Source organism: Erythrolamprus reginae, chromosome 1 (assembly GCF_031021105.1).
Source record: "Erythrolamprus reginae isolate rEryReg1 chromosome 1, rEryReg1.hap1, whole genome shotgun sequence".
Taxonomy (NCBI): Eukaryota; Metazoa; Chordata; class Lepidosauria; order Squamata; family Dipsadidae; genus Erythrolamprus; species Erythrolamprus reginae.
In genome coordinates this window covers 365,967,362-365,982,025 of record NC_091950.1, presented here as the reverse complement: position 1 = coordinate 365,982,025, position 14,664 = coordinate 365,967,362, and the positions used below count along the sequence as shown (strand labels likewise).

Genomic DNA, 14,664 nt, shown 5'->3' with positions numbered 1-14,664 from the left:
AGAGACAAAATTTCCTGTGTTACAAGAACATCTCCTGCGTCAAAAATAATAACTTTCTGTTTCCTAGAAAAGTCGCTTGAAAGAGTCCTAACTTGAAGAATTCAGTAGACTCATGAGAGAGATAGGACAGAGACACCATATTTAGGACAGTAAAAAAACAAAACAAAAAACCCTAGCAAAATTGGAAAATATTAGTAATCAGACATTTAGATTTACCGAACAAAACAATTTAGACCAAATGTGCCTTCGTATTATTTATTATACACTATGAAAAATAGACACACAAGCCCAAGTTGCAGCATTTGTACATCCTGACCACTGAAGAAATCCACATTCTAACCTGCATGGAAACTTGCATGAGATATACTGGTAAATTCTTTACATATGTAAAACTCACATCGACATGTAACTTTTTTTTTCAGCATTTAATATATGTAGGAATAATCTTGAAATGCCTGTGACTACAGTTTCTGAAATCCCCAATTACTGGTCAATCTGCTGAAGGTTTGTAGGAGTTACAATATATAACATCTGACAGATAGACCTGATGAAACCTTCCCCGCAAATCAGGCTTTAATAAAGCAAGCTGCTTATATGCACAATTCTGCCAACCAAATGTTGGATATTTTGAAGTTTTGGTGACCATATTTTTTTTTTCCTTTTAAGAAATTTATCATTTATTCAGACCATGCTTTCAGTAATTCCAACCCTGAAAAGCCTAATGGGGATAAAACAGATGCAGCCAACGGGAAACTTACATATACTGGTACAAAAATATCAAAACTAAAACTTTAAGGATATATTTAAAAGAATGGAAAAAACACATTTGGAAATGAGCATTCTTTTTTTTTTTTTGATACACTGCAGCAATAATGGGTTGCTGTAATCTTAATACTAAAAGATCTTCTAAAACATTTTTTTCTGTTAAAAGTATTACTAATTTCTTGATATTGTTGAGTGCATAAAAGTTGCACATTTCCTAAGAAGAGAAATGCTCACAGATCATTAGATTAAAACATTTTAGAACTTATTTTTCATCTAAAACTATCTATACAAACCTTTTTTGTCACAACTATTACAAAAATATACTTTTAAAACACCATAGAAATGTTGCTCTTCTGTACAGGCACAAACTGTTTCAACGCATTCCCAGCAGCTGGCGGCTTTTCAATTGATAGTGTTTCTCTAGTTCACACAAAGCTTGAGCACGCAGATTTGCAGCATAAAGACGCTTCTTCAAGTTACAATTTTTTTCTCTTGATTCAAAAAGGTTTTCCAGGTTTTCCTCACTCTGCACATTTTCTTTACTCTCATCACCAAACTGGACTTTCTTTTTTCTCGCTGTATGGACAGGTAACATCTCATCTTAAAAAGACAAACAAAAACATACTTTTGCAGCATACATTTAAACTTCTTTAGCCATAAAATTTGCAATATATTAGAATTCATATCTAGTATCATAGAATATTGTATCACAGAATTCATTCATATGGTACAGCAAATGAGAATGCCAAGCAATATTAAATAAAGGCAAGCCATGTTATTTCATCTACTAACTGTATTTGGGGATGGAGGGAAACTTTGCGGTAGGTTTTTTAATATTTTCTAAAGTCATGGTGAGATCTTCCAGCTCAATTTTTATTTTTATTTTATTTTATTTATTTTTTTGTGGAAGAACAGGATTTTTCTCTAAAAGCCATTCGGAACATATCTAGACAATATTCAAATGACGAACAGCATCACAGTTTGTTTTATGTTCGTTTTTAAGCTTTACTTTCTTACTTTCATGATTATTGCTGCTTGGTAAAAAAGAGAATAATATATAGGCAAGAACCAGCAGTGCTAAAAACATTCATCTTGAAAAAGCTAACACAATTGGTAGAATTACATAAAATCATTTTGCATAATCACCTAACACCTTCAATAACATCATGTGAATTCTTGATCAAGTTTGTCAAGATTCTTGTAAGATTCTTATGCTAATAATATGCTATTCTTTTAATATCCTTCCTATTATTTTATTCTTGAAATTCCGTACCAGTCTGTGAAGCATATTCTAAGTGTTTAAATCCATGAACTGGTATTTGCCACAAGTTGGAAATCAATGCTTTTCTTCCAAAACCCCCCCCCCCAAGACCTTTGTTTCCCATTTTCCCTGCCCCATTTTTTTCCATTATTATTATTTTATATTTTGAAATGTTTAATAAAATAATTAAAAATCATGAAATTTTACAAGATTTTTAATTGACATGTCCAAACTTTATTCTTGACGACCTAGAGTATAGGCATACCCATAATTATTTTATTCCCCATAATTATCTAGCCAAGGAGATTGGAGTCAGGCACATCTAGTTTTTCTGAATCTAGATGACTGTGGCCTATAGTTTCTTAGGTCTGCTACTGTAGTGTAAGTCCAACAGACTATGTACTCAGTCATACCAGCCCTTTGGGATATATATATAGTCACCCATTTACTCCAGTAATGGGTTCTAAATCCCATCACTATCGGTAGCACATGCACAGAAGCCTCCAGGACGAGTGGGTGAAACCTTCGCCCACTGCTGCTACCAGTTCATAGAACCAGACTGTAATCCACTGCTGATTTACTCCCAATCATCCTGTTATTGCTGGTATCAACTATTAAATAAATAATGAGAAGGAGCAGTGAATTATTGATCTTTTTTCTTGGAAAATTATTTGGTTCAGAACTGAAGGGAGAAATAGCAGTAGAAAGTAGAGGCCGATGGAAGGCTGTAGGGACCATGGGAACATAAAGGAGGAGCAAGTGAGTTAATGATCCAGTCCAGAAGTGAATTAAGCATCAGTAAGTAATCCAACCCAATGAAATATAAGTTGTGTGGACCTTTGTAGACTTTAATAGTCTGTTACATTACTTGACTAGCAATATTTTTCAGAACTCAACATGGCTCATTTCTTCTTCCATCCAACCCCCCCAAAATCACTTTGGAAACAGTTTTTCCTCCTTTCCTTCTCTAGGTACTTCCTGTGCTCGAGGTTTGCTAAGCATAACATAGAAACATAGAAGACTGACGGCAGAAAAAGACCTCATGATCCATCTAGTCTGCCCTTATAATATTTTTTGTATTTTATCTTAGGATGGATATGTTTATCCCAGGCATATTTAAATTCAGTTACTGTGGATTTACCAACCACGTCTGCTGGAAGTTTGTTCCAAGGATCTACTACTCTTTCAGTAAAAGAGATTTCATCATAAAATCTTATGGATCTCTCTTCTGTAAATATGTGGACCTCAGGATCTTTGCAGCTCCTACATGATATATCTAACCTGAATACCCTTGACTGTCATTCTTTGAACATGCTTTCAATTCTTTGATTCCATCTTAAAATGTAGAACCCAGAACTAGATATAACAGTCAAAATTAGCCTATGATTTGGAAATTGTTTCTGTTCATGCATCCTAATAGTTATTTGTAAGTTTTATAAGTATTTGCACCCAAATTATGCTGCTCTTATTTATTTTCCATATTTCTCACCTGTACTAGCTTATATTCTATACATGTACATTTAATGATTTCATGAGAAAATGTTGTATTTGCCTCTATTAAATTTATTCTGTTATTAACAACCTATTCTTCTAAACAATCAAGATCAAACTGAATTTTATTAGTCTTCCATCATATCAATATGCTACTCAGTTCTGTGTACAGTACACTAGTTTGATTAGCCTTTCTTCGATTTCTTCATCAAAGTCATCAGAAAAAAAGATAAAAGAATACAAAATTGAGATTTGTAAATGGCATTCCAGTTCAATGACTAGCCATTGATAGGTATTCTGTGAATGCAATTTTGTTTTGCTACTCAGCCCACGCTTAACTGTCTTATTAATTAGAATGTTGCACCCAGTATTAAGAGGCCATCAAGATGCATCTTCTGTGTTTCTACTTTCAGACACCTCAGGACCATATAACTTTTTTCAGATGAAGGGCCACTGAGCAGTTATCTCACAACTAGAACTAAGGACCAGGACAAAGAACTAAGCAAAGAATTAAAGTTCAATTCACAATAATTATATTATAGTTGAGCAATATACTCCAAGGAAGAACAGTTTTACTCTCCTATTGTGTTGAAACTAGAAATTAGGCTCCATTATCTTGTGTAGGTATAAATTAATAAAAGTATAGAATATGCCACTCAAAAACATCTGGTTGATAACTGTAAAGAAGTAATTGGAATGATTCAGCACAGCCTCCTCATATATTTTGGGTAATGTCAATTTAATATAGAAGTTATCTATTTGAAATTTTAATCAAAACCTAAAAAACCGTGCCTCTTAAAAGAAACAAACAACTTTACAATATGTATTTGTTTGTGATTTTCAATAGTGGAATTAGTTAAATGATATCATACGTAAGAGCTACACTATCAAGAAAAATGATTGCTCAGCGACAGAAGCCATTACTTTCATTATTTGTACATCATCCAGAACCATTGCTTAATTATCTTTATTACTGCCCTGTTTGTCAATAAGCATTTCTGAGGTAACTATATTCTCTGGCAATTAATTTGTTGTAATCTACCGCGATGAGGGCACACTCATTACATTTAAAAGGTTTTGCTTAATGTTAGCTATTATTAGTTTAAGTTTCATTTAATGTGAAAACAGGATAGTCACTTTTGTAAAGTTGTTCTAATACAGCACCAAATTCTGTTATTGTTCAAGTGAATTAAGGGCAACTGATATTTAAGAGACAACTGTTTCTACATCAAATTTTTAAAAAAACAGAATGTGTTTAGCTCCTGGACAACTAAAACTTTTATTTGTAACAGCCATCTTAAAAAAAAAAATCATTAGCTAGATAAGCTTAGAAGCTGTATATGTTCAAAGTGGTGTTTTTATAGAGCAGCCCCAATTACTTAGTGGGAGAAGCATTTCCAAGATTGCAATAACTCCTTGTAGTCTGAAAACCAGTCAAAGTGCATTATTTTGAAATCAGCTACACAGAAATATAGTGGCATACATAATAATAATAGAAAACTTAATGACTTTAAGAATGAAGACTTAATTTTTAAAATTAGCACCGCTGAAATATTTCATTACTTTACAGAAATCTCATTTTCTTATTTACAAAGTAGTAAAATATATTTTATTAGGGACTAATTTCACAGTTCAAGAAAGTCAAGACTGAAACATATTAAAATAAAAAACAAAGAGTGGGTGAATTAAATAGTTATATTTACACAATATCACCCAAACTTAGTAACAATATGCCAGATGTAACAGCCAAGGTTCACATAAAAATAGAAATAGAGGTGGTATCTCTTATGAATATATACTTTGTTTCTGATCAAATACACAAAGTAATCACAACTCGCAGTAATTTTGAAAGGTTAAGTAGAAGTCATAATGTTTCCATAAAGGGAAAGCTTTTTACAATCCTGCAGCATATATACTTCATGATTTGTGAAGGGCCATTACTAAAATTTGAATTTATGATTTCGCAACTCTTGAAGCATCTTTTATTGCTTCTTATGCTTAGAGTTTCAGATCTTTAGGAATCAGAATCATGTAATCAGTATAGGAGATCTTGCTTTTCTACATAATTCAACAGTAAAACACTTTATAACATTCTGGGATTCTCACAATTCCATAAGGCTAATATCAACCATAGAAATAGAAGAAAGATAATGATGGGAGCTTCTGTATCCCTGGTTAGTAATCCAGTAGGAGCTTCTTGTATCTTCTCCTACCTGGGCAAGTTGCTGGCAAGAAGAATCTATGGTCCTTCAATAAGTTGTAATTCTTCATCAAATTCTCAGCCCTATAAAAAGGAGTTGATTAGAAAAAACAAAGCTTATATTAAAATGATTTCCAAATGATTTCCCCCATTAATCTAGACTCTAGAGCATTTTGAAACTAACAAATATTGTTATATCACAAATGTCTAGCTCTTTAGCCTTTCCCAGCCTACAGTATGTTCCATCCAAATGCACGTTTTAATATCCAGAATTCTCATAAATTGCCATAATGACTGGAGGATACTAGGAAATAGATTCCACACATAGGAGTATGTATGGAAGGAGTACTGGAACCTTTCCTGTAAAGCTTGAGCCACAAAACCTATGCCATAACATTTTAAAACAAACCTTATTGTAGCAAACTAAGACATTTCAAAAATTTAAGAACAAACCTAGACAATTTGTCCTCTGCTAATCTTTCCCGAATACATAATTCTCGTTCTCGCTCTAGAACAAAAGGAAAAGTATGTTCATAAGATTGCAATTAACACTGGTATTTTATTTGACAGAGAGACACATAACCACCACCCTGAATCACTTTGAGAAGGGCGGCATAGAAATCTAATAAATAAATAAATAAAATTTCCTCGTTTTAATAGCACAGTTAGCCCTCAACTTACATTTAGTGACTTACATTTAGTTCATTTAGTGACTATTTATTAAGTTACAAAGGCACTGAAAAAAGTGGCTTATGACTGTTTTTCACACTTACAACCATCCCCATTATCAAGTGATCAAAATTCAGACACTTGGCACTGGTTTATATTTATCACAGTTGCAATGTTCCAGGGTCATGTGATCAACTTTTGCAACCTTCTAACTAGCAAAGTCAAGGGGGAAGTCAGATTCACTTAACAACTGTGTTACTAACTTAATATTGCAGTGATTCATTTAACATCTGTGGCAAGTTATGTTATAAAACGGGACAAAATTCACTTAATTTTTCACTTACTAAGAAAAATGTTGAGCTTAATTGTGGTCAAGGACTACCTGTAAAAACTTTGTCTATGAGAAAACCTGCATGCAATTTAAATACTTCATGAAATTCAGATATTACTAGAGGCACTGCCAAAGTTCATCTGTAAATTTTGCATTGTCTTATTTGTTAAAAACATGTTGTCTTTGCTCAAGGCACTCTACTATTTATAGCATGCTAGCTTCCAATTTTTCTAAGGCACCTTGAACTGAAAGACCCAAAGTCATTCAGTGAATTTTCATGGGAGAGTAGATTTGGACCTTATTTAGCCACTTAATGGCTAAAAAATTATTAATTATTATTAAATAGTTCCATCATCATTTGAATCCTTAGACTACAATAATCACATTAACATTGTGGATATTTAGAATTTGATTGCTGTCACAGAGTATCAGTGGACTACTTCAGAACTCTAGAAATTAAATTATAAGTGTTCTGAAATTCCATTTTACTTTATTGTCGCTGTGCTCTTTCCTTTACAGTACTTCAAATCACTGTTTCACCTTAGGCATGACAAAGAATAATTTGTTGTGATGATTAAGCTCATAGCAGCCAGCATATACCACATACGTGTTTTATTAATTCACTTACGTTCTAGTCTATGTTCCCTTTCCTTTATAGCTTTCTCTTTCTCTTGCAGCTGTTGTTCTTTCAGTTTTAATTCTTTAGTTGGCGTTCCTGAAGCTCTTTCTACTTTATCCTGGTCTGATCGTCTCCCTTTCCTCTCCAAAATTCTCACTTGCTCCTCAGATACCAAATCAACTATCAGTGGATTTTGCAGAATTTCTTCAACTGAAGGCCGGCAATAATCCTTGAAATCAGAAAAATACATATTTAACTTATAAAAAAGTTCTTTTAAAAAATACTAGAGAAAGATTACATATGTATAGGCAGGAATATATATCTTTCTCTAATAACAGGATTTAATTTAACTATTGGCACTTAGTTACATTAAAGACTAAGCAGTCACACAAATCTGCTTCCTTCTCAAGAGCACCTTTTAGTGAGATAGGACAAAGGAGTGGGGAATTAAAAGTTAAATGAACTGGGGACATTAGGTCTAGTAAATTTTCCACATACAGTTCCTTTAATACAGCTCTTTGCTTCCCCCCACCCCCAGAAGTCATCTTACCTTCAGGTTTAACATCTTTGTGATGAGTTCATTTAGCTGTTCCGAATAACGATATGGGATTCTTCTGAACTTTCCTTCCCTTATCTTTTCTGCTAGCTCTTTCTGATTAAAAGCTGTAAATGGAGGTCTAGGAAAAGTGAATGGGAGGCTTTTCAAATTTTAAATCTCCAAAATGGTCACTATTATACTTTCCAGAACATTGTGTTGTAAAATATTAAATCCTATTGCTTGACCTCAAGGATCTAGCTATATGGAACAGCTGCCAAATATTACTCTCAAATATATGCCTTAAAACATTTGCAGTACAATACTTACGACAATGCACATAATTCATATAGCAAGCAGCCTAGAGACCAGATGTCAGATTTTTCATTATAAGACATGCGATTTATTTGCTCCTAAAATGAGATTAAAAATTATTAAAATATAAATAATTGCATGGCAATAAAATGGCAAATTAGAGGGAACAATGTTCTAGGAAATCAATCACTTAGTAACATGTAGTTTGGAGAACTGTTTAGCTCAGGGGTCCTCAATCCCTGGTCTGTTGGGAACTGGGCTGCACAAATGGGGGGAGGAGTAGCATGTGTGAAACTATGCCCTTCTCCCCACCACTACCACTGATCTGCAGGGCCAGAAAGGTTGGGGACCGCTGATTCAGTTGTAAGCAATCTGTACTAGTGGACAGCCTTCCTAACCTAGTCTTTTTCAAAATAGCACTACCAAAAATAATACTACTCAAAACCTAAGTCATAGTTTGAATAAACCATAATGCTAGTTTCAGAGAAAACATATATAAACAAACCAGAATAAAATAACTTTCTATACTGAGTAAACCTAGCCTATACTTTCTGGAATTATCTACCAAGATTATCTTGTTTGCTAAGAAATGAATTCAAAGATTTTCCTCTCAATATGCCATATTTTCTCAGAGTATAAGATACATCTTCTCCCCCCTCTCCCCCCCAAAAATAAGGTGAAAATCTGGGTGCATCTTATACACCAAATGTATCCCTGCCCAGCCTCTGAAATGGAGCCTTAAAAAGCTGAAAACAGCCTCTGAAAGGGAGCTTTGCAAGGCTGAAAACAACCTCTCTAACTAGCTTTGCAAGGCTGAAAAAACAACCTTTCAAATGGAGCATTTCAAAGCTAATACCTGTTCCAAGCTGTTTGCTAAGGACTCTAGCCAGATGGATGCTAGGGTTTTTTTTCTTATTTTTCTCCCCAAAAACTAAGGTACGTTTTATACTCCAGTGTATAGTCCAAAAAATAGGGTATCTGAGAGGGTTCTAGATCAGGAAAGCTAAGCTATACAGTAAGAATAAAACTTAGTAAATGATTAACTTAAGCCCTATAAATCTTTGTGGGAATACTTCAAGTACAATCAGACTCAATGTAGATATCATTCCATGTTCCATTAGATAGTGTTGATTCATTTTGTTAATAAGTGTAGAAGCAGCATCTCCAGCACCATATTTACCCTAGACCTAGATTACACCATCACTGAAAACACAAAATCAGATTTGAAATTCCAAGAAAACACTCTCTTAAATCATTCATTACCTTTCAAAGGGATGTTAAATTTTTCTCTCCTAACAGTTTTGAAAAGTGCTAAACAAGTTTACTTCTTACTTGCACACAAAAAATATTTATGTGGGTGTTTTTTTTCTAAAAAATATTATTTTTTTGTTATATTCTCTATAGATAAGCATTTGGTTAAAATTATGCAATTTAATGATTTTGGGGTATTTTCAGAAACATATAGAATATATTTAATATTCTATATCTTATATTAATATCTTAATATTTTAAAAATCCATTGAAAAAGTACGTGCTTTTAAAAACGTAATTATTTATACAGATATGACAAGTAACACATTATAAATACTGTAATTCCTAATTTACTTGTTCTGTTGCATTCCACTTTATTTTTTACACATAACTCAAGGCAGCAAACATATCCAACACACCTTCCTCCTCTTGTTTCCCCCACAACAACAACCCTAAGGGATGTGTTGGACTGAGAGTAAGTGAGTGACTGGTCCAAGGTTACCCAGCTAGCTTTCATGACTACCACAAGACCTGAATTCAGTCTCTTGCTTTCTATGTTGGTGACTTAACCACTAAACCAAATTGGCTCTCTAACAGTTTGAACAAAATTCAAAAACTAGTAGTCAGACTTCTATTTGCCCAATAAGCATTCCCCTTTTCTCACATAGCAAATTTGGGATGTATAAAGGGAGGGAGATAGGAAGACTTCTGTCAGTGGCACTGTGATTAGGAAGACGCCTAGTGTAATGTCAAGTCATTTTAATACAATTAATTTAGGCTATTTAAAAAAAACCAAGTTACTTAGTATAGATTGGCAAAGTACATGTTCAACTTTAGTTTTGTTTGCAGATTTATTATAAATTGACCATGCTAATGTAGAACAAAACTAATCTAAAAAAATTTGAAGGACACTTACTGGAGACATGTAATATGGTGTACCAACAAATGTTTTTGCAAAACTGGTATCATGATGAAGTATTCTAGCCAGGCCAAAGTCACCAAGCTTCACATTTTTCTTGCCATCAAGGAAAATATTTGCTGGCTTCAAGTCTCGGTGAAGTACAGTGTGACCACCATCACTCCGCCTGTGACACTCTTTCAAGGCCAAAGTCAATTGAGTAAGGACTCGAAGAACAAAGGCTTCATCCAGATAATGTCTTTTGAAAGAGGAAAAGTTGTTTTAAGTGCTTTAAGACTAAACTTTTTTTCATTAAACCAATTCTCAAAATTGTATACAGTAGAATGTGATTTAAGAATAAGATACTTTACTTAAAATTGAGAGACTTTTTAACCTGAATAACTAAATCTTGAGACAAAAAATAAAATTTTATTATTTTGCAGATTATCCTCCCACATATTCTTGTAATTGCTCCCAGAAGAAATGTAAAATTTATAGCAATTTATATTAGAAAAAAATCCTGTAAGTGTGGAAAACTGGCTCTTTAATCCTAAGAGAATGCAGTGAATTTGCATTCTGGGTGACTATGGTCCCGAATAGACACTCTGACAAAAAGACCACGGATCAGGCTCTGATGGCATCCAAAGTACAACTGGAAGTACAGCATTCTGAATATAGTATAACAAAGAGTTTCAAAGGACTTCTTTTTCTGGTGCCTTTTTTTTATACATACAAACCAGAATGATTAACATTTTGTAATCAGGAACATGATAGTACATGATTGAAAATTATTTTAATAAAATATTAGTTTGATTTTTTTGTTCTCTCGTATTCTAATTCTGATCTCCCACACTCACACATTTTGCAACATTCATTCATTCTCCCCTTCTTTTTTTCATTTTAACCAAATAAGTCCAGAATAAATTCTTGTTACTAATCTTCTCTAAACAATTCAACAGGAATTCTCCCTCTTCCTAACCTCTTATACATACTTCAAAGAGACAAAAGTTTGCAAGATTTATGTAAGATAAGATATAACAAGAATCTATTTTATTATCCAAATCTATTTGTAAGGGAGGAAAAATCCCCACCCCTCACCCAAATTCAAGAAACAGACTGTTTTCTCAGTTGTAGAGATGTTTTTCCCATAAATGTGAGTATAAGCTAAATCTTACTATTTGGAACCTTCTTTTAAACAGAACAGTTTGGAAAGAAAATAATTGCCTCTAAGTTTGGGGAAGGATCATTTTTACCATTTTCAACTTTCACACAAAGAGGTTTCTTTGCTAGAGGACCAGGCAATTTCCCCCAGCACACAAAATTCTGGATTATTAACAATCTTTAAACTACTCTGTCTATCACTGTATTATGTATCCTCACTGCCCCTTTTTGAGGACTATTGTTTATGCTGATTATTTTCAACATTATCTATACTAGTTCAGATTTAAAGGAAAGATGCAAGGTTAAAAGGATTTCAATTTATCCTATTTTACTTTACAACACTGAAGATATATTATCCATAATAGAGCCAACTATCATTGCTGACTGATCAATATATATGCAATACAAGTATGTGTGTGTGTGTGTGTGTGTGTGTGTGTGTGTGTGTGTGTGTATATATATATATATATATATATATATATATATATATATATATATATATATAATAGTCCTAAAAATGCGAGTTCCAGGTACATACGTGAATGATGAGGCAGCAGCCATCTCAATCACCGGAACATAGAAACTTTAATAAAACCACTTAGCTTTCGTTAGCGTGCTGCTAACTTCGTCAGAGTATCAAAATGCCGTGGGAGACAAACATCTTTATAAAGCATTACTCAGTCTGCTCATTGCCCGCGTCACGGGGCCACACCCTTCCCTCCCCCCTGCGGTAAGCCTAATTGTGGGCTTAATCCTGCTGGCTGAAGGGAGATCTACCGCTTTTGCTCGTGTTTGTTGCCTTTTTCCCTCCCCAAGGGAGGGGGTGGAATTGTGAGGCTTAATCCTGCTGGCTGTAGGGAGATCTACCGCTTTTACTCATGTCTGTTGCCTTTTTCCCTCCCCAAGGGAGGGGGTGGAGTTGTGAGGCAATGCTTCGGAGGTGTTTGGTATTCCTTTCTTCCCCCCATTGTCGTTGTTACTTTCTATAGTGGTACATGTCTGCTCTTGCAATTTTTTTACCCATGTCCTCGTCCTAGGTCTACACTGTTCTAATCCCCCCTTGTCCTCTATGTTAGACTTAAATTGTGCCCCTCCACCTCTACCTCCGTATTGCTCCAGTATGTTCCCTTGTTTCTCGTGGGGGGTTATCCCACCCTCATTTGGCTGGTTTCTATGTCTGGCCTGGGGAATTCTGCTGGGGGCTGTGTCCAATCTTAATGACCCATCTCCTTTAAGTCGTTGTTGGTGCCTTAAAGCCTGGTATGCCGATGGCATATCGATGTGTCTATTTAAAGAATTTTCATTCGAGAACCAGGCTTCTTTTAGGAGGCGACCTCCCTTGGTTTCATCCCGTGCCAGAATCTCAGTTCCCTGGAAATCGAAGCCATGACCTTGCTCCTCCATGTGTATCCAAATCTGGGAGCGCTGTTCCTGACGCCGGACCACTAATTTGTGTTCGTGTACACGAGTTCTCAACCTTTTAGCTGTTTCACCCACATAGTGGTGTGTACAATTACTGCAGTTTATACGGTAAATTACCGAGGAAGACTCCTCCTTCACTAGGGTTTCCTTCGGGCGCATTACTGATTTTCTCAAAGTTTGATCAGGCCTATGCGCTACTTTGACCCCGTGGGGTGCCAGTATGCGTGCAGCTGTTTCGGATACCCCTTGTATGTACGGGAGTACCCTCCACGCTGATGTTTCGTTTGTGCTTTCAGTAGGCTGCCGGAGTCTAGGTGTAACGCACCGTTGGATAAAATTCCTCGAGTAACCATGATGTATACAAGTTTGGTAAAGATACGCTCGTTCTTTTTGTTTGGCTGCCCGTGTACTACAATGGGTATTTATCCTGTTGAATAATGTCCGTATGCAGCTGACTTTATGTGCGTTGGGGTGGTTGCTTTCGTTGTGTAACATGCGGTCCGTGCTGGTGGTCTTGCGGTACACCTCCGTGTCGATGCTTCCATCCGGGTTCCGGTTAATCTGTACATCTAGAAAGGCCAGTTTGCCATTGGCCTCCTCCTCCGCCGTAAACTGAATATCCGGATATATGGAATTAAGAATTCCCATGAACTTGATTTTATCCCGTTGTTTGATGATGGTAAACGTGTCATCGACAAGGAGGTGTACCGCAAGACCACCAGCACGGACCGCATGTTACACAACGAAAGCAACCACCCCAATGCACATAAAGTCAGCTGCATACGGACATTATTCAACAGGATAAATACCCATTGTAGTACACGGGCAGCCAAACAAAAAGAACGAGCGTATCTTTACCAAACTTGTATACGTCATGGTTACTCGAGGGATTTTATCCAACGGTGCGTTACACCTAGACTCCGGCAGCCTACTGAAAGCACAAACGAAACATCAGCGTGGAGGGTACTCCCGTACATACAAGGGGTATCCGAAACAGCTGCACGCATACTGGCACCCCACGGGGTCAAAGTAGCGCATAGGCCTGATCAAACTTTGAGAAAATCAGTAATGCGCCCGAAGGAAACCCTAGTGAAGGAGGAGTCTTCCTCGGTAATTTACCGTATAAACTGCAGTAATTGTACACACCACTATGTGGGTGAAACAGCTAAAAGGTTGAGAACTCGTGTACACGAACACAAATTAGTGGTCCGGCGTCAGGAACAGCGCTCCCAGATTTGGATACACATGGAGGAGCAAGGTCATGGCTTCGATTTCCAGGGAACTGAGATTCTGGCACGGGATGAAACCAAGGGAGGTCGCCTCCTAAAAGAAGCCTGGTTCTCGAATGAAAATTCTTTAAATAGACACATCGATATGCCATCGGCATACCAGGCTTTAAGGCACCAACAACGACTTAAAGGAGATGGGTCATTAAGATTGGACACAGCCCCCAGCAGAATTCCCCAGGCCAGATATAGAAACCAGCCAAATGAGGGTGGGATAACCCCCCACGAGAAACAAGGGAACATACTGGAGCAATACGGAGGTAGAGGTTGGGGCACAATTTAAGTCTAACATAGAGGACAAGGGGGGATTAGAACAGTGTAGACCTAGGACGAGGACATGGGTAAAAAAATTGCAAGAGCAGACATGTACCACTATAGAAAGTAACAACGACAATGGGGGGAAGAAAGGAATACCAAACACCTCCGAAGCATTGCCTCACAACTCCACCCCCTCCCTTGG

At 36.0% G+C, this 14,664-nt stretch overlaps 1 protein-coding gene across 1 annotated transcript in view; it reads right to left on the bottom strand.

The window, feature by feature from the left end:
• Positions 1–241: 241 nt before the first annotated feature.
• The window catches only part of NEK2 (NIMA related kinase 2), a 20,712-nt gene continuing 6,289 nt past the window's right edge, over positions 242–14,664 (bottom strand). Inside the window, exons 3-9 of the mRNA XM_070734483.1 lie at positions 10,354–10,594; positions 8,202–8,284; positions 7,887–8,013; positions 7,346–7,565; positions 6,171–6,225; positions 5,731–5,801; positions 242–1,365 (exon numbers count right to left, since the gene is read on the bottom strand). Of these exons, the coding sequence (XP_070590584.1) occupies positions 1,139–1,365; positions 5,731–5,801; positions 6,171–6,225; positions 7,346–7,565; positions 7,887–8,013; positions 8,202–8,284; positions 10,354–10,594 (1,024 nt within the window). The 3' untranslated portion in view covers positions 242–1,138. The remainder of the gene's footprint in view (positions 1,366–5,730; positions 5,802–6,170; positions 6,226–7,345; positions 7,566–7,886; positions 8,014–8,201; positions 8,285–10,353; positions 10,595–14,664) is intronic.